This window comes from Pseudomicrostroma glucosiphilum (assembly GCF_003144135.1).
Source record: "Pseudomicrostroma glucosiphilum strain MCA 4718 unplaced genomic scaffold BCV69scaffold_2, whole genome shotgun sequence".
Lineage (NCBI taxonomy): Eukaryota > Fungi > Basidiomycota > Exobasidiomycetes > Microstromatales > Microstromataceae > Microstroma > Microstroma glucosiphilum.
Window position 1 is genome coordinate 994,169 of NW_020289914.1, and position 22,505 is coordinate 1,016,673.

The following is a 22,505-nucleotide window of genomic DNA, read 5'->3' on the forward strand; positions in this document are numbered from 1 at the left end:
CAGGGACAGGACTCAGCGGACGGGAGACAGAGCGGGACAGTCACAGGGAAAGGGAGCGGTCCAGACTTTCGACATAGACTAGAGGAGCAGGGGGGAGCAGACCTTACCCTCCCTTTGCGCTCATTATAGAAGGGTTTCGGCGTAGTGTCATCACCACCATCACCATCATCATCAACATTCGTCATACCTTGTAACATACAATTGCAACACGCTTCTCACCACATCATCTCACGACTGCCCGCTTGTGTGACCTCCGCTGCATTCCATTCTAGTACGTGGGTCAATTGTGACTAGAATCGACTCATACATTCAGCCAAGTCGCCTTGTACCCTGACACCCGGAGCAGCAAGTCAAGTCTTCCCATCCCTATCGCTTTCCTTGTCCCCATGGTCGGTTTCTCAAGGCTTGAAGTGGTATCCCCCCGACCTCTGCTCCACTGCGAATTTGAGTTCTGCAAGCACGCGACCCTGCTTGCCGCCCTCTTCGACCGTCTCGAGGCCAGCGGTGAGCTCATCTCCGGGCTCGGTGGGACCTACGCCGGATGGTGTGCCTGTGCGATGCAGCATGATCGAAGGAGCAAAGAGTAGGGTTTTCAGCGCCTTGGCGTCACAACTTTCCAGATGAGGTGACCCGTGTTGTACGCGCAACTCACCAGTAAGGATCAGATCTCCCTCCTCCACGGTCATAATACTGCTCACGTGCTCAATGAGCCTAGGAAGCTGAAAGATCATATCCTTTGTATTCCCATCCTGTCTCGTCTTTCCATTCGTCTTCAACCACAAACGGACATTATGTGGATCCTTGATTTCCGAAGGGGGCAAGAAGGAGGAGATGGGTGTAAAGGAATCGAAGCCTTTTGCGGCAGACCAAGGAAGACCGGCTTTCTTGACCTTGTCTTGCATGTTGCGAGCAGTCATGTCAATGGCGAGGGCATAGCCTGCTACGTAGGACATTGCGTCTGAAGCGGGAATGTCACGGCCAGTCTTGCCGATGACGGCTCCTAGCTCCACTGCGAAGCGGTAGAAGGGATCGGGAACGAGGCAGGAGGAGGTCAGTCAGGCGCTTCAGCCTATCATCTCGGCAGTCACACTCGCCCTCCCTATTGGCGGGTCATCAAAATTCTGCTCACCCTCGAAATGAGCCACAACTCCTTGTGGGATCTCAATTTTGCCGCCATTGTCGACGTAGCTGGTGGTGGGCTTCAAGAAGAAAAAGGGCTCAGTGGGAACGGCATTGTTGAGCTCCTTTGCGTGTTCGGCAAAATTCCGGCCGATGGCGATGATCTTGCGCCCTTGTGTGCGGAAGAGGTGAGCCATTGGAGACAGTTGTATGGATATGAGGTGTAGATTAAGATGATGGTGATGACAGAGATGCTGCTGTCCTACAGTGTGTGGTACTGATATGCCCGAGCGTGGGGTGTTGCTCTACTCTATACGACTCTTCCGACTGCCGCCCCCAGATCCGACCGACCCGACGTATTCAAGCTCCGACGTATAATAGCCGATGGCGTTCCCGGCATTGTTCCGATGCAGGCACTGGCGTGCACCTTGTACAATGCCTTCAGTAGAAGCCATTGTCCCACACATCTCCCTCTTGAGTCGTGATGGTGAATGGCATCTCCAGCACTGTATCCTGCCGAGCTTCCCAGAGAGGCAAGTGGTGACTTCCCACTGACCCCCGCAGCTGATCGAAATTCCCACTGACGTCAAGGGTAGAAGACGGGGAGACTAGAGTGGAAGCGTGGGCAGTGGCAATGACTTCGGTCAGAGGCTCTGTATATGCTCCACCCTGCCTCCTTTCAATGGCCTGATCCATTCTCAGGGGCGTACTCACCATCTGCTTGCGGCGGAGGATCCTCCCACCCCTCCAACAGGGCAGATATCTCTTGCTCAGTGGGCCCAGACGCTTCGAAGGGATTCTCGAGCTCGGGATAGGCGTCCATCTCCTGAGTCGGCTGAATGAAGTCTGGCTGAGCATCCTGCAGGTAGTCTGTCGAGGGAGGAAGACCAGGGTAGACGCCTGGCCAGACGCAAGCTGCATTGGAGGGGTGAAATCATGGAGAGAGGCGTGACAGAGGACGTAGAGGTGAGCGATGAGGCAGAGCTCACGGAGCATGTTGTCCCTTCCTTTACGTGAACTCACGACCAATGTAAAAATTCCGTGTAGGAGCTGCTTGAACGACTGGATCAGTCTCCTCCTCAGTTTGGGCAGTGTAGGCGCTGCTGGCAAAGCTTGACGTACTCGTCTCGCGGGTAAAGAAGTGGGTAGGTGAAGCCGAGCCGCTGGCTACACTGCTTGCTACACTGCTTGCTTCTGGTGATTCTGCTTCTATAGGTCAACGAAAATGAAAAAGGCCAAGAGAGAGCGTGCCAGTCCGATGAGAAGGAAGCTACAGTTGGGTTTCTGTTGACTTCTCCTCACCCTCTACCGTCCCGTGACTCTGCTCGCTGATCCTGGTAGACCTCCTCCTGGTGGTGTGTTTTACTCGAAAGCGTCGAGCTGGAGATAGGCGCAAGACGGCAGACGGCAGGGATAGGAAAAATCTGAGCAATGTGAATGTCTCGCCAGCCCTCACTCTCCAGTGTCCCAACTTACTCTTCGTCGGTCTCCCAGTCGCTCTCTGATCTTCTTCGTCATTCGCTCCACTCGAGGAAGGGAGGGGCTGGAGGTCAGAGAGGGAGGGGGAGCACAGGCATGTGATGGGCCAGCCCGAGCTGGTGTACATCACACCGGGACAGTCGATGGGATGATCTCGGAGGAAGCGACTCATAACTCAGGGCCAGAAAGACCAATGGTGGACTTTGGTGTGGTGAGGAGTCAAAGACGGGAGGAGCGCCACGTCCAGAGAGGGACTACAGTGAAGCTCTTAGCTACAGGCTGGCAACAGCCTGACTACTTGCATGCCGCTTGCAGGCCTGCTGTCTCGCGTACATAGGCGGAAGCTATGTGAGCTCAACCCTGAGACCCTCACACGGCACTCAGCATAGACCATGCCTGTCAGACTAAAGATCTAGTATTGCAGAAGTGGCGCTGTCCCCAGCCTGCAATCGAATGCATCATCCTAGATGACCCTCTTCCTACGACAGACTCTTGCCCATGAACCTCCTCTTTGTGAATGCTAGCCACCACTTGCTTGGCTTGCCGTCGATGTACACCTTCTCGATCAGCCTGATGACCAGCTCCTGCCTTGCGTGAGTGAGATATTGCCGAAGTTGATCTGTTCACACAACGAGACCCGCACGAAGTCCAATGGTCAGAATCAATCCAACATCCCGGTTCGCATACAATGTTGACTCACCAGCCTCAGACCTATCCCTAGGTGCTTGATAGAGGGCATTCAATGGGAATCCAGCATCGCCTGGCAGGGCAAAGTTGTCTACTGCTAGTGTTGCGAGTTGCTTGTTGGCTTCAATTTGCGTCATGCCCACCTTCGACGAGGCAATCTTCTGCAGACAGTCCGAGATGAAGAGAATCAGGTATATAAGGGTCTGCAAGGAAGATCCAGTAGGAAGGATCAGTCAGTGAGACATGCTTGGGCCCACACTCGTGTGACATGCGCTCCTACCAACTCACTCGGTCTGCTGGACCCTTAATCTCAAAGTTGCGGAAGAGCGAATTGGCCCGGAACAGGTCAATGGACTCGTCAATGATATCGAAGACGGAGGGATCGACTGTAAAGCACATAGAGTAGGGGATCATACGAATCGGTCAGTACCTTTGCCTCAAGGGTAGATGGCTATCCCGGCAGTCTTTGTGTCCAGCTCTTGTTACGCCCAGCTACAGCAGCTTCGATATAGAGGTAGGGGAGTTGCACCCTACCAGTACCTCAGGAGAGTTCGGATTTCTTGTGTATGCAATGCTTCGGCTTGCCCACCAATGACTGTCCCGATCTCATTCTTTCAGGTCCATCCATCCCCGCATACTAACCTGGCTGAGGCGCTGGCCCACGGATCCTCGACCTGAAAGGCAGCAAAGACATCGAGGCGACCAGTCGAGCGTCCTGGTCCTCATTGTACGCAGAATGGTAGGCTGGCATGGCTAGTAGCTGTGGACTGAGAGGTAGAAGTGATGCCGTTTGGGGATGATGGTGATCGTGGTAGGAAGGTGGCAGGCGCACCGCTCGCTGTCTCCACACCCTCCCACGCAATCGGACCGGGGCGACGGCGGCGGCGGACTGAGACTCCTCGGCTGCAGTGCACTGGAGGCGAGGCGAGCGAATCTTGAGACGCGTTCCTGTTGATCCCACGATACATCTCCCCCTCACCGATTCTCTCATCTCACACAACCCTTCCAACATGTCGACCTCTCAAAACCCTTCTGCCATCAAGGATAGACACTATGCCCAGCTAGCCGGTCGTCTCTCGGCTCTGTCGCAGAATGTAATCGATCTGCATGGGCATGTAGAGCTGGCAGCTGAGCACTCGCAGAAGACTAGGGTATTGGCTGCGAACCAGGCCAGTCTGTGAGTAGATTAGACGAAGCCCGAGTCTGAAGAGGCCGAAAAGCTGACTGAGTATCAACATCGCTTTTTTATGCCGCAGGTTCATGGCTGCCAATGCTCAGGAGCTCGATGTACCCAACAGGAACGCGCAAGAGTTTCAGGACGATGTGACCGTTCGACAGTAGAGTTCCAGAGCAAGTCGCAAATCCTTTCCCTACTTGAGTGCCGGGAATGTATTCTTCTGCAAACAAAGAAAGGGGACACAACAGCGCTCGAGACGCGCATACGTCTTCAACAGCTCTACGGACTCTTTGCCCAGCATCAGGTCCTTCCACTTCTCCAGCGAGACCACATCTTGCCTTACATCCTCCTCAGCATGTCAGCGGAGACAATGCACTGCAGAGGCTCATTCGACCACCGAAGGCGATGCCAGCTCGAGAAGCCGAGCCGCGGACAAAGTGAGCCTTCCATTGGCAATTCGCAGCGAACAAACAGGGCGGCGAGAGATAGATGATGACATTGAGAAGATTGCCCTTGGACAACAGCGCGATATGAGACAGAAATGTATCGACATTGGGTATAATGAGAGGCCTGTCTGTGGCATGCTATGAGAGGTACGAGGCCCATCGGCGCTGTCTAGCCAGCTCACGGCTCTAAAGCATTCTATGGATCGTATCGTCTCGCAAGTCCTTCAACTGCTTGGCATCCAGCACTCCCTCTGCCTCGCTCTCCTCCTTGGCGGCTGCTGCCGTCTTGCTAGCAGGCTTTGTGGTGCGTCGTGAAGTCAGCACATCCCACCAGGGGAAGAGAAACTTGTTGACGATGAGCTTGAACCAGGGTGTGAAGGAGGCTGGGTCGAGGTCGTTCATCAGGACGCGCAACTCGTCTGGCGAGACCCATTTGTAGTCACAGATCTCGTTGGGGTTAGGGTTGAGGGTCACGGGAGCGGTAATGAAGAGAATGTAGTCGACTGTAGAACCGAAATAATTGAACACGCTCATAGATTAGCGAAAGTGCCCCTCAGCCGTGGCCTGTCTTCATTGCCCGCACTCACTCTCGTGTTCACCCCAAACGCCGTCCCCACACTCGGCGAGGTAGTGGATCCGGGTGAGGTACTGAAATTCATCGATGGGGACCTGTTCAGGCGGGATACCCAATTCATGGTCCAGCTTCCTCTGCGCTGCTCTTCTGACCCCAATTTCGTCCTGCTCCTCCAATTCTCCCTTGATGGCTAGCGGGTGAGAGCAACAAGTGTTGGTCCACATGTTGGGGAAAGTAATCTTCTCCACGGCTCTACGCTGAAGGAGGAGCTTGCCGGAGGTGGGATCGAACAAGAAGACGGAAAATGCGCGATGGAGGAGACCTGTGTTGATGTTGGTCATGAGGTGGCATTCCTTCTTGGAACCATCGCGGATGGCATGGTCGTCGTGGTCGAGGACGATGCAGCGCTCTTCCATGAGTCGGATCTGCTCCTCGTCGTGACCTGCTAGGGCGAGCGTGTCTGCCGATGTGGTGGCAGTGGTAGTTGCTGGAGCACTTGGCTGCTCAGCAGTCATCGTCGTTGTAGTAGTCGTGGACATGGTGTTTGTAGTAGGAGGAGTAGAGTGAGGTGTAGAAGCAGAGGCGATCGAGGTTCCTCGTGCTCCCGCCTTGTTGAGTTGAGCCTTCCGCTTGTTTGACTTTGTGCGGAGAGACAAATTCGCGCAGGGCCACTGATTTTGACTCGCATGGCCCGCTGCAGTGAGTCCACTTCTTCCTTTCTGGGCACCCCGACTTCCTCAACCACCTCAGCCAGCTAGCGTTGCAAGTCACCTCCTCTTCTTAGCAGCCTCGTTAATTCCAAAAAACCATGGAGTCTCGAGTTGTAGGCGTACTGGGTGAGCAGCGCGAGGCGCGGCTTTCGCGAAGCCTGCCGTATTCATTGATGCTAATCGCTGCTCTGCAACCCATCCTCCACCCTTCCTATCAGGCGCCGGTCAGCTCGGTCGCATGTTCGTCGAAGCCGCCTCCCGCCTCAATGTCCAGGTACGTCTCCTCGATGTTGGACCATCCGCTCCAGCAAAGCAAATCTCCTTTGTTCCCGCTGCAGATGGTACCACTTCGGAGCACGTAGACGGAGCTTTTACTGATGGAGAGAAGATCAAGGAATTGGCAAAGAAGGTAGACGTTCTCACCATCGAAATCGAGCATGTCAATGCCTCGCAGCTACAGACTGTGCTGGACGAAGGTATCGTCAAGGAGGTCCATCCTCTGCCCTCCACTATTGCTCTGATTCAGGACAAGTATGCGCAAAAGAAGCATCTCGTGGCTCAAGGACTGCCTGTAGCAGACTTTGTTGCTGTAGGCGGGGAGAGTCTGCAAGGTACATCTGCTTCGGCTCAGATTGAAGGTGTAGCAGCTGCAGGAAAACAGTTTGGATTTCCCTTAATGCTCAAGTCGAGGACACAGGCGTACGATGGCAAGGGAAACTTCGTTGTCAAGGAAGCTGGTAACGCCGAGGAAGGCGTGAAGGCTCTGGGGAATGGCAGCCGGGGCCTCTACGCCGAGAAGTGGGCGCCCTTCGTCAAGGAGGTTGCAGTCATGGTGGTGCGCAGCTCGACCGGTGAAGTGAGGGCCTATCCTGCTGTGGAAACCATTCACAGGGACAATATCTGCCATACTGTCACTGCGCCAATCCGGACAAGCGACCCGAGGATACCCCAGCAGGCAAGAGAGATTGCCGAAAGGGCTGTAGCAACATTTGGAGGTGCTGGAGTGTTCGGAGTAGAGCTCTTCCTGATGGCCGATGGCCAATTGTTGATCAACGAGATTGCTCCAAGGCCTCATAACTCTGGCCATTACACCATCGAGGCGGCCGAGACAAGTCAGTATGAGAACCATCTGCGGGCCATCCTCGGTCTGCCTCTGGGCAGCACTGCGCTCAAGGTTCCTTCAACAGCAATGGTCAACATTCTGGGACTTTCTGATCTAGACACAGACAAGGATGCGATCGTCAAGACGATGGCTCCTGCTGTAGCAAGTCTCGCTGTGCCGGGAGCGACTGTGCATCTCTATGGCAAGGTGGGGTGCAGAAAGGGCAGGAAAATCGGCCACATCACAGTCGTTGCTCAGAGTGACGCTGAGCTGCACCAACGGATGGAGCCCATTCTCCACGCACTCGAGACTGCCACAGAAGCGGCACGTAGCGGATCTCAGCTCCCTGCTGAGCTGACGCTGAAGGGTGCCTGCCAGAGTGAGGAGAACAGGAGACAAGAGTATGGCTCAGCCTCCACTTCCTCGTTGTCACCACTCAAGCCCACTCCTCAGTCTGCGCTAGACTTCAAGCACCCTCACCCCCTCGTTGGTATCATCATGGGCTCAGACTCAGACCTGCCCGTCATGCTACCCGCTGCACAGATCCTCAAGAAGTTCAACGTCCCATTTGAGCTCACGATTGTCTCTGCGCACCGCACTCCCGATCGCATGAGGGAGTACAGTCGGTCAGCTCCTTCGCGAGGTCTGAGAGCCATCATTGCTGGTGCTGGAGGCGCTGCTCACCTGCCTGGCATGGTGGCAGCTCAGACACCTCTGCCCGTCATTGGTGTCCCCGTCAAGGGATCTGTGCTGGATGGGGTAGACTCGCTGCATTCTATTGTGCAGATGCCCCGGGGTGTCCCCGTCGCAAGCGTTGCGATCAACAACTCGACGAACGCAGCGCTCTTGGCCATCCGTATTCTGGGAGCTGCTGATCCGCGGTACTTGGGCGTGATGCAGCAATACATGGATGAGATGGAGGCAGAGGTCATGGGCAAGGTGGAGAAGCTAAGTGAGGTCGGATGGGACTATGTGGTGAAGAAGTAGAGACGATAGATTTTGAGGACGCTACCGGCGTCGATTTTGCACCTCTAGACCAATACCAGACTTTGCCGCTCCCTACAGTTGTCTGAGATTGCACTCAAGTTTTCGCCCGAGTCCAGATCCACACTGCGTCGTCGCCGAACCAGTCCTTCTTCCTGACCTGGAACGCAGCTCCAGTCTGCTCCTCCTCCTCTGCACTCGCCTGCTTCTTCGTCTTGTCAGGAACAGGATCGCTCCATTTGGGGGACTTGTACCCCGTCGAGTCCGACCCAGCAAAGTTGGGGGAGACGGTCACGATGAGTTGATCGATGAGATCACCTGCGCGACCTATACCGGAGGCAGAGGAGGTAGAGCGAGCCATGAAGAGAGACTCGATCACCTGTGCTCCTCCCTCGACCATCAATCTCTTCACCCCAAGTGAATGCAGAATAGACAAGATCGAGGGCCAGTCCATCCCTGTCACTTCTACAATGGTCGCCCCTGCCGCTTCGAGACTCTTCCCCTGCTCGGAACCTTTGAGACCGGTTCGGCAGAGGAAGAGGGGCTGACGACCTTGTCCGCTTTGGTAGTTTTTCAGAAGCCGACAGGTGGGAGGGGAGCGCAATTGAGTGTCGAGGATGACTGGGCGAGGCTGTGAGTCTGGAGGGGGGATTTGGGGCAGGAGGCGAGCTGTGAAGCAGGAGTAGGAGGAATTGTGAGCTGATCAGGAAGGGCCGGACTCGTCGATTGTTCTTGCCGATCGACTTACCACTGAGCCGGGGATCATCATTCAGCAACGTCCCCACTCCTACGAGAATGGCATCGTGAAGGGTTCTGAGACTGTGATAGAATATGTCAGAGGCCAGATGAGCTATTGCTCATCACTGCCTCGTCCCTCACTCACTAGTGAGTCATGGCCATGCTCTCATCGCCGCTAAGGCGAAGTTGCCGCCCCTTCCGCCCGGAGATGTACCCATCGACCGTTTGCGCAAAGGTGAGCGTCACATAGGGCCGCTTGCTCGTAGATGGCTCTCCCGAGGTTGAGCCTCGAAGGAAAGTCGAAGACTGCTCATACCGCCTTTGCAGTAGCGCCCTCTCATCTGTCATGGCTACCTCGAAGCGGTGCTGTTGGTTGGCTGAGTCGCCTAGACTGTCAGTCACCTTGCTTGTGTTCCTCTTTCCGCTTGGGCCCCCCGACGCTCCGCGCCTTGGCCAAGCGGGGATCTCCTGCAGCACCTTCCATCCTTCCCCCTCCAAGGCGAATACCAGATCTCCGCCTCACCACTTCTCTACCACTCCTACACTCTGCTCAGCATGTCAGACGCTTCTCCCACCGGAGAGACCTTCCTCGTCATTGGAGGCACTGGCTTCCTCGGCCACAACATCGCCTCCGCCCTCCTCTCACGTGGAGAGTCCAATGTGCACATCCTCGACCTCCGCTCAGCACCTTCCCACATGCTACTGGAGAAGGCCACGTATCACACCGGAGACATCACCAACGTCGATGACCTCAACAAGGTGTTTTCAGAGGTCCACCCAAGAGTCGTATTCCACACTGCTTCTCCCCTGCCAGGCGTGTCGAAGGAGTTGATGGAAAAGGTCAATGTTGGGGGAACTGAGAATGTGGTAGAGGCTTGCAAGAAGAACAATGTCCGCAAGCTCGTGTTCACCTCGAGTGCTAGCGTAGTCTTCAATGGCCAACCGCTCAGGTACGGAGATGAGAGACTGCCCTACCCGGACCGGGTGATCGACCCATACAGTGACACAAAGGCTAAAGGCGAGAAGCTGGTGTTGGAGGCGAATACCCCTGACGACGAGGAGACCGGTGTGCCCGCCGAGGGCCTCAGGACAGTTTCTATCCGTCCATCAGGTATCTTTGGGTAAGTCATGGTGAAGTTGCGAAGAAATACCGATTCGACGACTGACTGTTGGCTGTCTCTCTTCGATTAGCCCGAATGACCGACAGGCTGTTCCTGGATTGATGAACACGCTTACCTCTGGCAAGCACAAGTACCAGCTGGGTAACGGAGAGAACCTCTTCGACTGGACATACGTGGACAACATCACTCATGCCCACCTACTAGCTTCCGACAAGCTCGAAAGCAAGGGCTACGATGTGAGGCTCCTGGGCGCCGTTCATCTACCTCGAGCCCTGGGCGAAGAGGAGCGGCCCGAACGAGGTGTCCCGACCAGTGAGGAGAGGCAGGACGTGTCAGGCGCAAAGGACTATGCTCGTGACCTTCCTACGACCCTGTCGAAGGAGACATTAGAAGAGAACCTCAACGTGCGACCAGTGGTACGCAACAAGTACGACCAATTCTTTTACCTTGTGCACCCGGACATTGCTTCCCCTGGCTCGCCGATCCCCGAGGTACCGCTGGCAACCGAGTTCATCCCAGTGGCAGGAGAAGCCTTCTTCATCACCAACGGCCAGCCAGTGCCCTTTTGGTCATTTGCCAGGGCGCTCTGGAAGGAAGCCTCCCCAGCATATGCCGCTAGCGATGCGAAGCCGTGGACCATCCCAAAGGAGATGGCACTCTCTCTGGCTACCTATGCAGAGTTGTACTCGAGACTCACCGGCAAGGAGGTTGCGCTGACGGTGCTCAAGACCATTTTTGCTACCACGACGAGGTACTACAACATTGAAAAGGCGAGGAGAGTGCTGGGATATGAGCCAAAGGTAGGGCTGCAGGAGGGGGTAAAGAGGAGTGCCCAGGTGAGTTGCCGCAAAGGCGTCGACAGCATTCCTTCTGACGCAGACCATCATGCTGACTTTTTTTGGGCTTTTAATTCTCGCAGTGGTGGCTCACAACTCCCGAAGGAAAGGCCTTCAAAGCGTCGCAAGCCGCTTAGACTGTGCTTTGGTGCTGAGCATCAGGTGAGCTCGAGGTGGACAGTGCGATATCACGGACGGGATCAGGATTGTAGGAGCTTTGCACCGCTTTCGGTGACTCTTGTCATGCGCAATGTTACGTCTATGACCATCGTCTTCTGTTTGTTCGTAGGTGTGCCCTATCTTGATCGTTCCCGTTCGACCATCTTGGTCACATGACCTCTTCCCGCCTCTTCCCTTCCTTTCCCCCATCCATCTACTTCTTCCCACCCTTCTTCTTCTTTTTGTTTTTGCTCTGTCCTCCACCGCCACCTCCTCCTCCTCCTGTTTGCGTCGGTTGTGTCCCCACCACACTCTCCGTCGCTCCTTCCACTGCCGCGACGGCCGACTGAGCCAGGGAAGTGGCTTCTTCTACCGCTGCTCCCGCTGCTGCTGTGGCTGTGTTTGCTATTGTTGAAGAAGTCGAGCTCGAGAAGCGCGAACCGGACATGAGGGTTTGGATTTCACGGGAGAAGGAGTCAAACCGATTGAGAATGACGGTGCTTCGGGAGCGGTACTTGAGGGTCTGTAGAGATGAGGGAAAGGAGGTAAGAGTCAGTCAGTTCAGGAGTCAGAGAAAGTTCGTACCGGCCGGGCGAGGAGAGTCTGAGACTTACTGTATAGTCATCAGTCACTTTGAGAACGAGCCATTGTCTCGATGGATGTGTCTTGACTAGGTAGCGCGTCTGTCAAATATGATGAGGGTTGTAGCAGGGTCAACATCTGCAAAGTCTACCTTGATGCGGAATTCGCATCTCTCTCTTGTGGGATGTGCAAACTCACCCTATTTGGGTTCTTGCTGTACAATTCTAGAGCCTGTGTGTGGAACTCGGACCAATGCTTGAGGTAGACCATGGCTGCAGTACGATATGTGACCACGGGCAAGGGAGGCAGCGACGATCTCGAGGTCGGTAGACGGTCACTTCTTCTACCACACGACCTGGTCTACCCTACGCTTGCAAGGACATGGCAGGGCCAAAGGCAAAGGGCCCGCGCGGATCGGAAGCGGAGCGGAGATTGAATTCACATTTACCCCCGCATGGCACAAGGTGGCCTCAGCCACTTCGGATCACCAATCCATCCATCTTGTCATCCCATTGCATCCATACCAGCATCGCTCTTGACCCCATATCAAACCGGTCAACGAGCTACTACTCATCTCCTAGAATCTCTGACGTACTTCCTGCGTCAAGCAACGAACAAGCTCCTGCCTTACCCCTTCACTCTCGCCTCCACAACGATGGCAACTCAGTCGAACCCGGCCAACGTGGGCCTCAGCATGTGGAAAGTCCTCCTCACCCCCAATTCGGCAAGCATCCACCTCATCTTGTTCTCCACTCTCTTCGGCAGCCACTTTTTCCATGGCTTCATTGGTGGACCGGTCACCTTCCAACAGGTGCCCAGGAAGACGTTTGGTCTGATGCAGTCCAAGATCTTCCCCATCTACTTCGCAATGGGCACAGTCACACCCGCCGCTCTCATTGGCAACCTAGCCCTGGCACAGGGATCGCTCAGCGCTGTGCCCACCTTTCCCTTGGCTGCTCTGGGGATCAGTATGGTGGCCAATGCCATCAATTGGCTCTACCTTGGCCCCAAGGCCACGAATGTCATGTTCGAGAGGCATGAGCTGGAGAGGGAGGAGGGCATCGACGCTTACAAGGACAAGGACAAGGTATGTGGTATCTTGTCATGCCAATGGTTACAGGTGCCGTATTCAAGTGAGATTAATTCTCCCTCTTTTCGTTGCACTCCCACAGGCCTCGCCCAAGATGAAGCAATTGTCGAAGACATTCGGTCAGCTCCACGGCATCTCGAGCTTGCTCAACCTGACTTCATTCGGAGCTCTCATTCTTCATGGCTCGGTGAGTGTGGCGGCCTCTGTACTCTCTGTTTGGTCGTCTCTGCTGCTGCTGCTGCTGCTGCTCGCTAGAAGAAGGTACACACGAGGGAGGACCGCGCTCGACTGCCTGGTTGCGCCAGTGATGACTATATCGTAACGTCGACGGGTCATCAGCCAAGGGGCGGGAGAGTTCACCTTCACCTCAGCGCCTCGTCAGCTCTACCTCGTGTGGCGTTGAAGATTGTCATCTCGCTACGGTGTTGAGCTCTACTTGTCGAGCTCCGGCCAGCGGGAAGGGGGAAAGAGGGATGGACTCCGGCCACCAAAGCGGGCCAGGATTACCAGGTTGAGGTCTCGAGCCCCTCTTTGCCTCTGTGACCGTAAGTCTCACGGAGCGCGACTAGGGAGCGAGGGGCCAAGTCAGGTTCCTTTCGCGTGTGTACAAGCGTGAGGCCTGAACAGCCTTGAGTTTCGATAGCGCGAAGACAAGAAGAGGAGAAGAAGAGACAGAGAAGAGCTGAATAAGTGGTGAAGCCGGTTACTGGTGAAGCTACCTGACATTCTGCATTGATCAGTTTGACGCCTCTTGAGGTTGGTGAACTGACAATGATCGGAAGAAGACAGAAGACAACGTTTGAGCCCCTTGAACGGCCAAGGCAAGCTAGACTGATATGTGTACAAGATAGGGAAACGATAGACAAGAGGACTTTCTGGATTGGATCGATAGGCTTTCATTTCTCCCAATGGACTAAGGGAGCTGCGATTGTTCACCTTTGTAGGCTTTCAGGAAGCGGAGGATACTGGAGGAGTACTGATTTCGGCTCGTCTCTGGCGAAACGGAGGAAGGAAAGTAGGCTGCGCTGCGACTACGCCCTCTGGCATCAGCACATCGGCGCTCGTGGGGGCTACTCCTTAAGCGGGTAGGCTTACCTTCACAGATGGGCGTGCAGATCGTCTGAGCAGAGTTGCCGTTTGAGTCTGATACTCTCGGCTGATTCTCAAGGAAGAGCACAACTAAGGATATCAAGGACGGATCACTAGTGAGCTGCTAGGACAGGGTCATCACTCTACTCACTTCTCACCATCACATGGATCGACAAGATGAAGAGGGAGACCCGCCCTCACCTCACCTCTGAGCCTGACAACACTCAAAGACAGCAGGCCTTTCTCAAGTTACCGCCCCACTTCTCCACCTATGAGGCGACGATCATGACCCTACGGCGGATTCACCTTGCTCGCGAGCGTGACCACCGATCAGAAAGAAGCAAGCCGCTTTTGAACACGAGTGACGAGTACGAGTACCTCTTCTCTCACATCGACATCATCGCGACCGCACTCGACCTCTCTCATACCTTATCTACCATCGCATTGAGGATCTTTCCCTTGCAACGACAGCCATAAGAGCTGGCTCTTTCCCCTTTACCCCCTCATTTCTTTTACGAGCGATCTACAAGTGACCAAGCATCCGCATCGAGGCCCGGACTCTGCGGTGGCGCGAAAACGACCGAACGACTGAAGGAATGAAGGAACGGACCGAAGACACGACCGAGGAAGCTTTCACTTTGTTTGCTTTTTCCCCCTTTTTTTATCTAGTTGCCGACGACGAGGAAGACGACGACACTACCTGGCGTTGGTACTCAGTACCAGACCTCGGTTATACGTCCTGCGCGTTATCCCCGAGGTCCATTTCAAGGGACCGAGGGAGCGGTCGGGCAGTTGCAAGCCCCGAAGCCTTTGCGACTTTGGATGGTATACTCGGAGATGATCTCTTACTTTCGATCCTGGACACGCTGGCCGCTTTGGATCTCTCAGAATGGTGTCTCCATCGCAGATCGAGGTGCTCGGTCTTCTCTCCTTGCCCTTTCGCTCTCCCTTGATAGGACGAGTGGACAGGCAAGGGCGCTGCGCGAGGAGCGAGGGTGGGCGTAGGTGTTGCAGAGTGAGGGAGCAAAGAGCTTTCTTTTCACCTCTTTGGCTTCGGTGAACTCGTCGACGGTCCATAAGGAGCATAGGGAACTGCCTGGATCACGGGCAGGGCCACTTGGCTCATCAAAGCAGTGAGGAAAAGGTCTGAGGCCACCCACCAGCTTCGACAGTCTGCACGTCTCTCTTCCCGTGGTTTCTTCTTCTCGGCAGTAGTGGCACCACCAGCAGCAGCAGCAGCAGCATCAGCATCAGCAGTTCGGACAGCAGCAGAGCATAGGCGAACTGACGATTTTACCTTCCTGGCTGGAGTTTGAGGCTCCAGCCAGCGTAGAGCAGAGCGCTGACCCACTCCTCTTTTATCTTTACTTTTCACCTTTGACCATCTTCTCCTCCTTCTCTTCCTTTCTGCCTCGCCGCAACCCCGACTCTGCCTCAATGCCTCAATTTCGCTCGAACACTTTGACTTGGACTTCGATATGGACCCTCGTTCTCAATTTCCACTTCTACTTGGATGGACGCAACGCTCAAAGTACCTCGCCAACTTTGCCTTCTAGACACGCGCGTAGGCTAGCTGGCTGTCGCCGTCGACACGATTCCACACAACACGACACAACACGATCTCTCTCTCTCTCTCTCTTCCGCTGTGCTGTGTAATTCCTGACTGCCCAACTCTACCTCTCTGTACATTCTCAATTGTTTCCCCTGTTCACGACTCCGAATCGCTGCAAGCGCAGCGCAGCGCATCGCAACGCATCGCAATACGATACATCGCCATCACCATCGCCATGACTTTTCCACTTTTTGCTTACAGTACTCATTTGCGGACTTGGAGACAGGCAGGCCATGTGCAGACCGGGAAGAGGTGCACGTCCGTACTTTTCAATGCTAAATTTATTTTGTGTGTGGGTGTGGGTGTGTGCTCTCTCGCTCTCGAAGAAAGCGCTACCTCTTGTGCCCCCTCTACATTTACATGTCTTCATCTCCAACATCCATCGCCTCGGCATTGCGCTCCCTTTCCTCTGCTGTCCCCAGTCCAGGGTGAAGGTGGTTGCCATCGTCGTCGTCGTCATCACTGCTACCGTTCGCTGCACCGTCCGCATTCGCATCCACATCCACATCTGCGTCCGCATCCGCGTCCGCGTCGAGAGCTGCAGGGCCCACTTCGACATCTTGAGCTTCCTCCTGATGAGCCTCCGCTGCTTCCGCCACCGACATTTCCTCTTTCTCGCCCTCTTCCCCCTCTGACTCTTGCTCTCCCGGAATTTGCACCTGTGCTTGCTGCTGCTGCTGCTGTTGCTGTGCCGCTCTCCAAGCATGAGCCATTGCCAACAATTTGAAGCTCTGCTTCGACTTTCCTTCATCATCGTCTGGGAAAATCATATCGTAATACTCTTCCATGGCCCCACCCTCTTCGGCATTTACTCCTTGGACTGCTCTACGCTTCTTGACTACACGAGGCATACGAGCCTCGACTGCTTTGAGATTCGCATTCGCATTTGCATTTGCATTTGCATCTTGAGCAGAGTCGATCTCGGCAGCTGTAGCGCCATGTTGTGCCTCGAAAGCCTTCCATGCTTCAAGAAGGACAACGCGCTCCTCTTTCAGTCCACGGGATTTGAGGTCCTTGTAACCTCGTTCGAAGAGCTCCCGAGTGCGCACCTTGGCCTTTTCTCTACGCTCTTGACGGAAGAGGAGCTGTGATTCTGTCAGGGGGACGGACTCTTTCTCCGCTCCTTCGCCTTCCTGGTCCTCCTCCTCGTCTTCGTCGTCCTTTTCATCCTCGTGCTCTTCTTCAGCAATTGCACTCTGGATTTGAGACAGAGCATAGCTGATCCAAACCTTGACATGTCCTGTGCGTTGGAGAAGACGCTCGTAAAGCTCTTCAACCTTGTCCCACTGTCTCTCCTCAAACTCAAAGTCGATGTATGCCTTCCACAGCACTTCAGGCATATCCACACCTGCTTGTCGTGTGCCCAAGTCAAAGATGGCACGCGCGCGTTCTTCATCGTAGAGGTTTCGTTCCAGCTCGGCGAATCGGATCCAGATTCGGGCATTGCCGGCATCCCAGTCCAGGGCTCGCTCGTAGATTTTGCGAGCTCGGTCGAATTCCTTGAGGGAGAGCTCGAGGTCGATGTATCCCTTGAAGAGACGCTCCTTGGGACACATGCCGATTGCCGCTCCCAGCACTTTGCGGGCTGCGGGGAGATCCAGCCGACGTACTTCAAAGTGGGCAAAGTTGAGCCAGAGCTTGGCAAAGGTGAAGCTCCTGTGCGGGACGAGGGCAATGGCTGCTTTGTAGACTTCCCTTGCCCGATCGTAGTCTTTAGTGTCGATCTCTTCGAAGAGGGCATAGGAGAGCCAGAGGAAGATGTACCGCCTCCAATGCCTCTTTTCCGAAGAAGGAGGGACATTGGCCACTGCTCGCTCGTATACGTCTCGTACTCGTGATCTTGCTGTGAGGACTTCTTTCGACTCTGTCGAGGCGCCCGATGTCGTCAGTGTCCGATAGGCATCTTCTTCTAGCCGTGTATAGTCGAACCAGGTATCGTAATTGGAAGCAGCGCCAGGCCCCGACGTGAGCTCCTCCTCGTACTGTATCCTCCTCTTCCCCAGAACTGTATCTTCTACTCCTTCCCTGGTACCAAATTGCTTTTCGAAGCGGGTATAAGACGAGTAGATTCCGCTACTCTTGCTACGAGGAAGCCTCTCCAGGGCATACTTGTAGATGACACGAGCGCGATCGTACTCTTTGACGCGAGTTTCCATCTTGGCAAAGGCAGTATACACCGTCTGCGCCTTTTCCATCCGGTCTTCATCTTCGCCAAAGAATTCAAGAGCCATGGTGAAGACCTGTCGAGCTCGGTCATAGGCTGCCCTGTCCTCTTCGAACTTGGCCCACTTGATCCACTGCCGAGGCTCTGGATGGCACGTCACAGCTCGCTCCCAGACGTTGCTTGCTCGCTCCATCTCATTGTACCGGACTTCTAGCCCGACGTAGGCGGCCCAAGCCTTCTCATCCGGCTCCCATGACATCCATCGCTCGAAGATCTGCCTCGCCCCACTGACATTGCCGAGGAGCTCTTCCAGATGCACGTACTTGTACCAGAGGGTATCCACTCTAGGCAGGATCGAGACGGCTCTGTCAAAGAGATTTCTTGCATGCTGTACATTGCGGTTCTTGAGTTCCGTCTCGGTGTAGCGTAGCCAGAGCGGTACATTCGATGGCTCTACATCGAGTGCTCTCTCAAAGACAGATCTAGACCTGGCCAGCTCGCCCTGCGAAGCCTCCCAAGCAGCATACTTCATCCATGCCGAGATATTGGAGCGAGTCCTCCTAATCACATCTTCAAATTCCTTTCTCTTCCTCCCTTGTACTTCAGACAGCTCTTCATAGTCTTCTATGCGTGTACGGGTTTGGGAAAGAGGTTGCTCCTGCCGCTCGTGGGCTTCACGGAGAATCTGCTCCGCGGAGATCTGGATGGGCGCTGGTGCTCGGTTCTTGATCCGCGGGGCGGTGGAGCGAGAGGCCATGGTGGGGTGAGATACCTCTTCGTCTGCCCGACGACGAAGGGTTTTGGTAGAGGAGAGGGGGAGGCGAAGAGGACGTTGCTTGTTGTAGGATGAGGTAGGATGGGTAGACTGACTGGATCTACCTTGGCAGCGGGAGAAGGTCCCAGGCAGCCCAGGCAGGCGGCGGCGGCGGCGCCTCTGAGCCAAAATGCGCCTCTGTTGCAGTGGAATTTCGGCCCCGCACTTGGCGAGGAGCGCCGGGAAGGGGGCCACCTCAATTAACATCGGACTGACGACGCCCTCGGACGCAACGCACCCCACGCTCACCATCACCACCACCACCATCACCATCACTCCTCTCCCCCACTTAGCACTGCCACGATGGAGTGTCAATTCGGAATCACAGGAAAGGGTTACACCATCATAGCCTCAGACTGCAATGCCGCCAGGTCCATTGTCAAGATGAAGGGAGACGAGGACAAGATCAGGGAGCTCACTCAGCACCTAGTAATGGCCGTCAATGGAGAGAGTGGTGAGTAGGGGCGAGTAGCAAGATGGGCGCAGTACAAGCAGATGGACTGACTTACTCATTTGTGCTCTCGCTGACTGACCCCCTCAGGTGACACGATCAATTTCGCCGAGTACATCGAAGCCAACCTCAAGCTCTATGCAATCAGGTCAGTCCTCCACCCACAGTCATCAGCCAGGAAAGCTTCTCTCTTTCCTCCCACCACTCCCCCATGCTCACCCTTTTCTCCCTACCCTCTTCCCCTCATAGGCATCACATCCAGCTCCGTCCCCGCGCCGCCTCCGCCTGGATCCGTGACGAGCTTGCCACCTCTCTTCGTTCTCGGAAACCCTACCAAGTCAATCTCCTCCTAGGTGGATACGACATCCCTACTTCTGCACCCGCCCTCTACTGGTTAGACTATCTAGGAACAATGGCTACAGTACCCTATGCTGCTCATGGATATGGAGCCTTCTTCTGCTTGAGCACAATGGATCGATATCATCGACCTGATATGACTCTCGAGGAAGGACTAGATTTGCTGAGGAGGTGTGTGAATGAGTTGAAGACGAGGTTTATTGTTGATTTGGGAACTTGGAAGGTAAAGGTAGTGGATAGGGATGGGACGAGGGAGGTGAAGCTGTAAAGGACGCCCTTTGAGGGAGAGCGACAACAGCAATAAAGACGACACATAACCACATAGCGCAAGAAGTGATAATGGCGGCATTTGCAAGGCGGCAATGAGCAAGGCGGCAATGAGCAAGGTGGCAGATCGCTCTGCAATCAGATTTGATGGATGGAAGACAGGTATGGTACATTCGTAGGGACAAGACTCTTCTCCAACATGAGCAAGCACACTAGAGCGAACCACCCGACATGCCTTTGCACATCAGTATCTCTCCCTCCCTCCTCCCCAATCAGCACCACTGTTCCTTTGTTGGTAAGGATTCCCTCCCCCCGGCCGGCCATTGGAGCGATACTGCCAATCTGACCCTGGTGGTCCACCACCTCTGTATCCTCCTACCCCTCCGCCTCCTGCTCCAATGTGGTGCGATTGGTGTTGTGAATGTGGGTACGCCTGCTGCTGCTGCTGCTGCTGAGGGTGATGTGCCGACCTCATTCCGCCTCCACCGGCCATACCGGGTGGAGGACCAGCATAAGGACCACCCTGGTAGGTATACCCCTTGTTGTGTGAATTCGGAACAAGACCATGAGCGGGCGCACCACCGCTCATTCCCGATGGCATGCCACCGATGACGTTTGCAGCGGGCATGCCCATGCCCATGCCCAGGGCAATTGCACCATTGGGTCGCATGACCATGCCAGGATTCAGGTGTCCCATGGGACCGCCGCTGCCGCCCATGTAGGCTTGCGGTCCTCCACCCACTCCCATCGAGGCACGATGGCTGGGCTGTTGGTGGTGTTGATGCTGCTGCACCTTGCGGTGAGCAGCGCCCTTCTGACCCTTGGTCGCTTCCTTGGAATCTGGATAGTAGGGCAAGCTAGCAGGATCGGCAGGGAGGGGCTCTACATCAAACCACTTGTGCGCGAGGGCGCCTTCGGCCGTGAGACGCTTGCGTGGGTCCAGGACTAGCAATCGGTCGATTAAGTCCGCTAGCTCGCTTCGACTGCAGGAGGGCACAGGGCAAGAGAGGGAAGGTCGAGGTGAGCAACTCTGTAGATCACTTACTGTCTCCCCTTGCGCATACTTACACCATGCCCATGAACTTCTCCCTCACGCATCGAGGCTTCTTCCCAAAGTCATGTCTGCCCTTCTCATTCTTGTCCGCCTTGATCTGGCCAGTATTGTCGACGTTTTTCACTCCCGGCAGAGAGGTCCAGCCTGGGTAGCAGTCCTCTCCGGGAGATCCACACAGGTCGACGATCAACTCGAGCTGATTGATCTCTGAAGATCCTTTGAACATGGGTCGTCTGACAATCATTTCCGCCAAGAGACAACCGAGACCCCACATGTCGACTGCTGGACCGTAGCGGCGCTCGCCAGCGAGGAGCTCAGGTGGACGATACCATCGAGTGACGACCATGCCCGTGTAGTTGACGTCTCCGCCTTCCCAACCAGGATGACCCTTCTCAGTCATCCGCCAAGCAGGACGGCCCGAAGCTGCTCCTGGGTCGTGGTACGGCCGAGCAAGACCAAAATCAGCGATCCGAAGAGAGCCGTCATTTGAGATCAGGATATTTGCAGCTTTGATATCGCGATGCAGAATCTTGTTCTGATGAAGGTAAAGTGTGCCTTCGAAGAGCTGCTTGGCGTACAACTTGATCTGGGCGGGGGTGAATGGCTTGTCTTCACTGTCGAGCCTCTCGATCAGGCCATTCAGGTCATGCTCCATGTACGGCAGGACCATGTAGACTGTTCCGCTGCCAGTCGAAGCCTCCGAGGGCGGCTCATAGACCATGTCCACCACTGGACAGACATTTGGGTGAGAGAGCCTCTTGAGCAACTTGATCTCACGGATTGCTGTGATTGGCATGCCATTGTGAGATTCATTGGCCTGGATTTTGATCTTCTTCAGAGCCACTTCTTGTCCGCTCAGGATATGCCGCGCCCGTGATACCTCTCCAAATGTGCCCATACCGAGGAGGCCTCCTTTGCTCTCATCTACCTTCTCGTATGCACTAGCTTCGCTGCAGCCGACAAAGACGCGATCGCGCAATGGCTTGAGCTTGGCGCGAATCGCCTTGCGACGCCGAATGGCGGCTGAGACCTCCTTTTGAGCGACGGGGGGAGGGGGTACAGGCTCAGGAGCGGCAGTGGGTGGGGGAGCTTGCGGCGATTGAGAGCCAGTAGTCTCTTTGTTCTCAACGGGAGGAGCCAGCTCAGTTTTTGGAGTCACCTCTGAAACCTCAGTAGACTTGCTGGGCTCTGATGCGGTTTGCGAAGACTCTTTTGCGGTGGTGGTTGGGGCAGACGTGGTCTCGATCTCGTCCCGTTTCAGAGCAGTTTCTGGAAGCCTTCGCAGCTTTCTCGGCGGTGATAGCCGACCAGGATTAACGGAAGGACTGCGCCGCTTGCGTCCATCGGGCTCGTTACCGTTATTGCTCCTGGTACCCAATGATGCGCTGCTCCAGCTGTCGAACCCGCTGTCTCTACTAGAGTCAGGTTCTCTGTCGTACCGCCGCACCTCCCGTCCATTGGGCCTGTCCGAGCGTTCTCGCTCTCGCTCTCGTTCTCGTTCTCGAGTCTCCCAGTAGTTGCTTCCTCGGCCATCGTCTCTCCGATCTCTGCCGTTGGCTGGAGGGCTCATCGCAGTCGGCTCGCGCAGGGGTCGAGGTGACCGTGAACGATGCCGCACGTCTGACCTGCTCCATGAGTCATTGGTACGATGGTCTCCACTTGGACGGTCTCTTCGTACATCTCGAGGTGACATGTCTCTCGATGATCGGCTTGAGCGGTAGCTGTCCATCTCATCCCTGTGATCCCAACGCTCTCTCGAGGATTCCCTATATCGTCTGCGTGTGTCTTCGGGCGAGCGGGACAGTCGCCCCGGCGGGCGTTCGAGACCACCACTGCTGTGACGATCGGATCCTCTGGGTCTCTCATGCCATTCCTTTCCCCTACCTCTGTCTT

General features: G+C 55.2%; 13 protein-coding genes across 13 annotated transcripts; 5 read left to right on the plus strand and 8 right to left on the minus strand.

The window, feature by feature from the left end:
• Position 1: 1 nt before the first annotated feature.
• Positions 2–1,733, minus strand: BCV69DRAFT_280629 (hypothetical protein). Its single transcript, XM_025491677.1, has 3 exons — positions 1,130–1,733; positions 653–1,009; positions 2–550 (listed from the first exon to the last, which is right to left on the minus strand). Exons 1-3 carry the CDS (start codon positions 1,314–1,316, stop codon positions 399–401), a joined length of 696 nt encoding a protein of 231 aa, XP_025350167.1. The 5' UTR covers positions 1,317–1,733; the 3' UTR covers positions 2–398.
• On the minus strand, positions 1,439–3,054 carry BCV69DRAFT_105028 (hypothetical protein). The gene is made up of 5 exons (XM_025489033.1): positions 2,596–3,054; positions 2,422–2,499; positions 2,143–2,328; positions 1,834–2,034; positions 1,439–1,727 (listed from the first exon to the last, which is right to left on the minus strand). Exons 1-5 carry the CDS (start codon positions 2,768–2,770, stop codon positions 1,561–1,563), a joined length of 807 nt encoding a protein of 268 aa, XP_025350168.1. The 5' UTR covers positions 2,771–3,054; the 3' UTR covers positions 1,439–1,560.
• A 15-nt stretch (positions 3,055–3,069) lies between these two features.
• On the minus strand, positions 3,070–4,073 carry BCV69DRAFT_280631 (putative ARC18-subunit of the Arp2/3 complex). The gene is made up of 4 exons (XM_025491678.1): positions 3,928–4,073; positions 3,574–3,671; positions 3,299–3,488; positions 3,070–3,217 (listed from the first exon to the last, which is right to left on the minus strand). Exons 1-4 carry the CDS (start codon positions 4,034–4,036, stop codon positions 3,078–3,080), a joined length of 537 nt encoding a protein of 178 aa, XP_025350169.1. The 5' UTR covers positions 4,037–4,073; the 3' UTR covers positions 3,070–3,077.
• A 222-nt stretch (positions 4,074–4,295) lies between these two features.
• On the plus strand, positions 4,296–4,626 carry BCV69DRAFT_296973 (hypothetical protein; the record flags this gene model as incomplete). Its single annotated transcript, XM_025494066.1, has 2 exons — positions 4,296–4,462; positions 4,542–4,626. The coding sequence occupies 2 exons, from the start codon at positions 4,296–4,298 to the stop codon at positions 4,624–4,626; spliced, it is 252 nt and encodes an 83-aa protein (XP_025350170.1).
• A 468-nt stretch (positions 4,627–5,094) lies between these two features.
• On the minus strand, positions 5,095–5,997 carry BCV69DRAFT_244600 (putative isopentenyl-diphosphate delta-isomerase; the record flags this gene model as incomplete). Its single annotated transcript, XM_025490120.1, has 2 exons — positions 5,095–5,411; positions 5,496–5,997. The coding sequence occupies 2 exons, from the start codon at positions 5,995–5,997 to the stop codon at positions 5,095–5,097; spliced, it is 819 nt and encodes a 272-aa protein (XP_025350171.1).
• Positions 5,998–6,191: 194 nt separating this feature from the next.
• Positions 6,192–8,281, plus strand: BCV69DRAFT_266573 (putative phosphoribosyl-5-aminoimidazole carboxylase; the record flags this gene model as incomplete). The annotated part of the gene is made up of 2 exons (XM_025490813.1): positions 6,192–6,318; positions 6,411–8,281. Exons 1-2 carry the CDS (start codon positions 6,291–6,293, stop codon positions 8,279–8,281), a joined length of 1,899 nt encoding a protein of 632 aa, XP_025350172.1. The 5' UTR covers positions 6,192–6,290.
• BCV69DRAFT_305660 (hypothetical protein) lies at positions 8,273–9,364 on the minus strand (the record flags this gene model as incomplete). Its single annotated transcript, XM_025494673.1, has 3 exons — positions 8,273–8,947; positions 9,027–9,097; positions 9,162–9,364. 3 exons carry the CDS (start codon positions 9,362–9,364, stop codon positions 8,376–8,378), a joined length of 846 nt encoding a protein of 281 aa, XP_025350173.1. The 3' UTR covers positions 8,273–8,375.
• A 188-nt stretch (positions 9,365–9,552) lies between these two features.
• Positions 9,553–10,973, plus strand: BCV69DRAFT_280634 (3-beta hydroxysteroid dehydrogenase/isomerase; the record flags this gene model as incomplete). The annotated part of the gene is made up of 2 exons (XM_025491679.1): positions 9,553–10,137; positions 10,208–10,973. Coding segments are annotated over exons 1-2 (886 nt in total), but the record flags the coding sequence as incomplete, so codon positions are not given.
• On the minus strand, positions 10,853–11,984 carry BCV69DRAFT_310512 (signal recognition particle, SRP9/SRP14 subunit; the record flags this gene model as incomplete). The annotated part of the gene is made up of 3 exons (XM_025494796.1): positions 10,853–11,655; positions 11,747–11,815; positions 11,913–11,984. The coding sequence occupies 3 exons, from the start codon at positions 11,982–11,984 to the stop codon at positions 11,347–11,349; spliced, it is 450 nt and encodes a 149-aa protein (XP_025350175.1). The 3' UTR covers positions 10,853–11,346.
• Positions 11,985–12,201: 217 nt separating this feature from the next.
• BCV69DRAFT_105342 (hypothetical protein) lies at positions 12,202–13,351 on the plus strand. Its single transcript, XM_025489034.1, has 2 exons — positions 12,202–12,801; positions 12,887–13,351. Exons 1-2 carry the CDS (start codon positions 12,370–12,372, stop codon positions 13,124–13,126), a joined length of 672 nt encoding a protein of 223 aa, XP_025350176.1. The 5' UTR covers positions 12,202–12,369; the 3' UTR covers positions 13,127–13,351.
• Positions 13,352–15,850: 2,499 nt separating this feature from the next.
• Positions 15,851–18,549, minus strand: BCV69DRAFT_280637 (TPR-like protein). Its single transcript, XM_025491680.1, has one exon. It carries the CDS (start codon positions 18,424–18,426, stop codon positions 15,862–15,864), a length of 2,565 nt encoding a protein of 854 aa, XP_025350177.1. The 5' UTR covers positions 18,427–18,549; the 3' UTR covers positions 15,851–15,861.
• A 229-nt stretch (positions 18,550–18,778) lies between these two features.
• BCV69DRAFT_256035 (putative multicatalytic endopeptidase complex chain PRE1) lies at positions 18,779–19,559 on the plus strand (the record flags this gene model as incomplete). Its single annotated transcript, XM_025490589.1, has 3 exons — positions 18,779–18,937; positions 19,025–19,082; positions 19,184–19,559. Exons 1-3 carry the CDS (start codon positions 18,787–18,789, stop codon positions 19,557–19,559), a joined length of 585 nt encoding a protein of 194 aa, XP_025350178.1. The 5' UTR covers positions 18,779–18,786.
• Positions 19,560–20,420: 861 nt separating this feature from the next.
• Positions 20,421–21,576, minus strand: BCV69DRAFT_239211 (Pkinase-domain-containing protein; the record flags this gene model as incomplete). Its single annotated transcript, XM_025489975.1, has 3 exons — positions 20,421–20,535; positions 20,642–20,975; positions 21,027–21,576. Coding segments are annotated over 3 exons (999 nt in total), but the record flags the coding sequence as incomplete, so codon positions are not given.
• Between the last annotated feature and the right edge of the window lie 929 nt (positions 21,577–22,505).

Excerpts from the sequence above, each read along its gene's own strand:
- BCV69DRAFT_280629 (XM_025491677.1), bottom strand. The coding sequence starts at position 1,316 with ATGGCTCACCTCTTCCGCACACAAGGGCGCAAGATCATCGCCATCGGC. Across the intron at positions 1,010-1,129 it reads AGTTGTGGCTCATTTCGAGG|TGGAGCTAGGAGCCGTCATC; the intron begins GTGAGCAGAATT and ends ACCGCTTCGCAG. Across the intron at positions 551-652 it reads GGGAGATCTGATCCTTACTG|GCACACCATCCGGCGTAGGT; the intron begins GTGAGTTGCGCG and ends TGCATCGCACAG.
- BCV69DRAFT_105028 (XM_025489033.1), bottom strand. The coding sequence starts at position 2,770 with ATGAGTCGCTTCCTCCGAGATCATCCCATCGACTGTCCCGGTGTGATG. Across the intron at positions 2,500-2,595 it reads GACTGGGAGACCGACGAAGA|CTCGACGCTTTCGAGTAAAA; the intron begins GTAAGTTGGGAC and ends GCCTATCTCCAG. Across the intron at positions 1,728-1,833 it reads TCCTCCGCCGCAAGCAGATG|TCTCCCCGTCTTCTACCCTT; the intron begins GTGAGTACGCCC and ends CTTCCACTCTAG.
- BCV69DRAFT_280631 (XM_025491678.1), bottom strand. The coding sequence starts at position 4,036 with ATGCCAGCCTACCATTCTGCGTACAATGAGGACCAGGACGCTCGACTG. Across the intron at positions 3,672-3,927 it reads TGGGCCAGCGCCTCAGCCAG|TCGATCCCTCCGTCTTCGAT; the intron begins GTTAGTATGCGG and ends TGTGCTTTACAG. Across the intron at positions 3,489-3,573 it reads TTAAGGGTCCAGCAGACCGA|ACCCTTATATACCTGATTCT; the intron begins GTGAGTTGGTAG and ends TCTTCCTTGCAG.
- BCV69DRAFT_105342 (XM_025489034.1), top strand. The coding sequence starts at position 12,370 with ATGGCAACTCAGTCGAACCCGGCCAACGTGGGCCTCAGCATGTGGAAA. Across the intron at positions 12,802-12,886 it reads CTTACAAGGACAAGGACAAG|GCCTCGCCCAAGATGAAGCA; the intron begins GTATGTGGTATC and ends GCACTCCCACAG.
- BCV69DRAFT_280637 (XM_025491680.1), bottom strand. The coding sequence starts at position 18,426 with ATGGCCTCTCGCTCCACCGCCCCGCGGATCAAGAACCGAGCACCAGCG.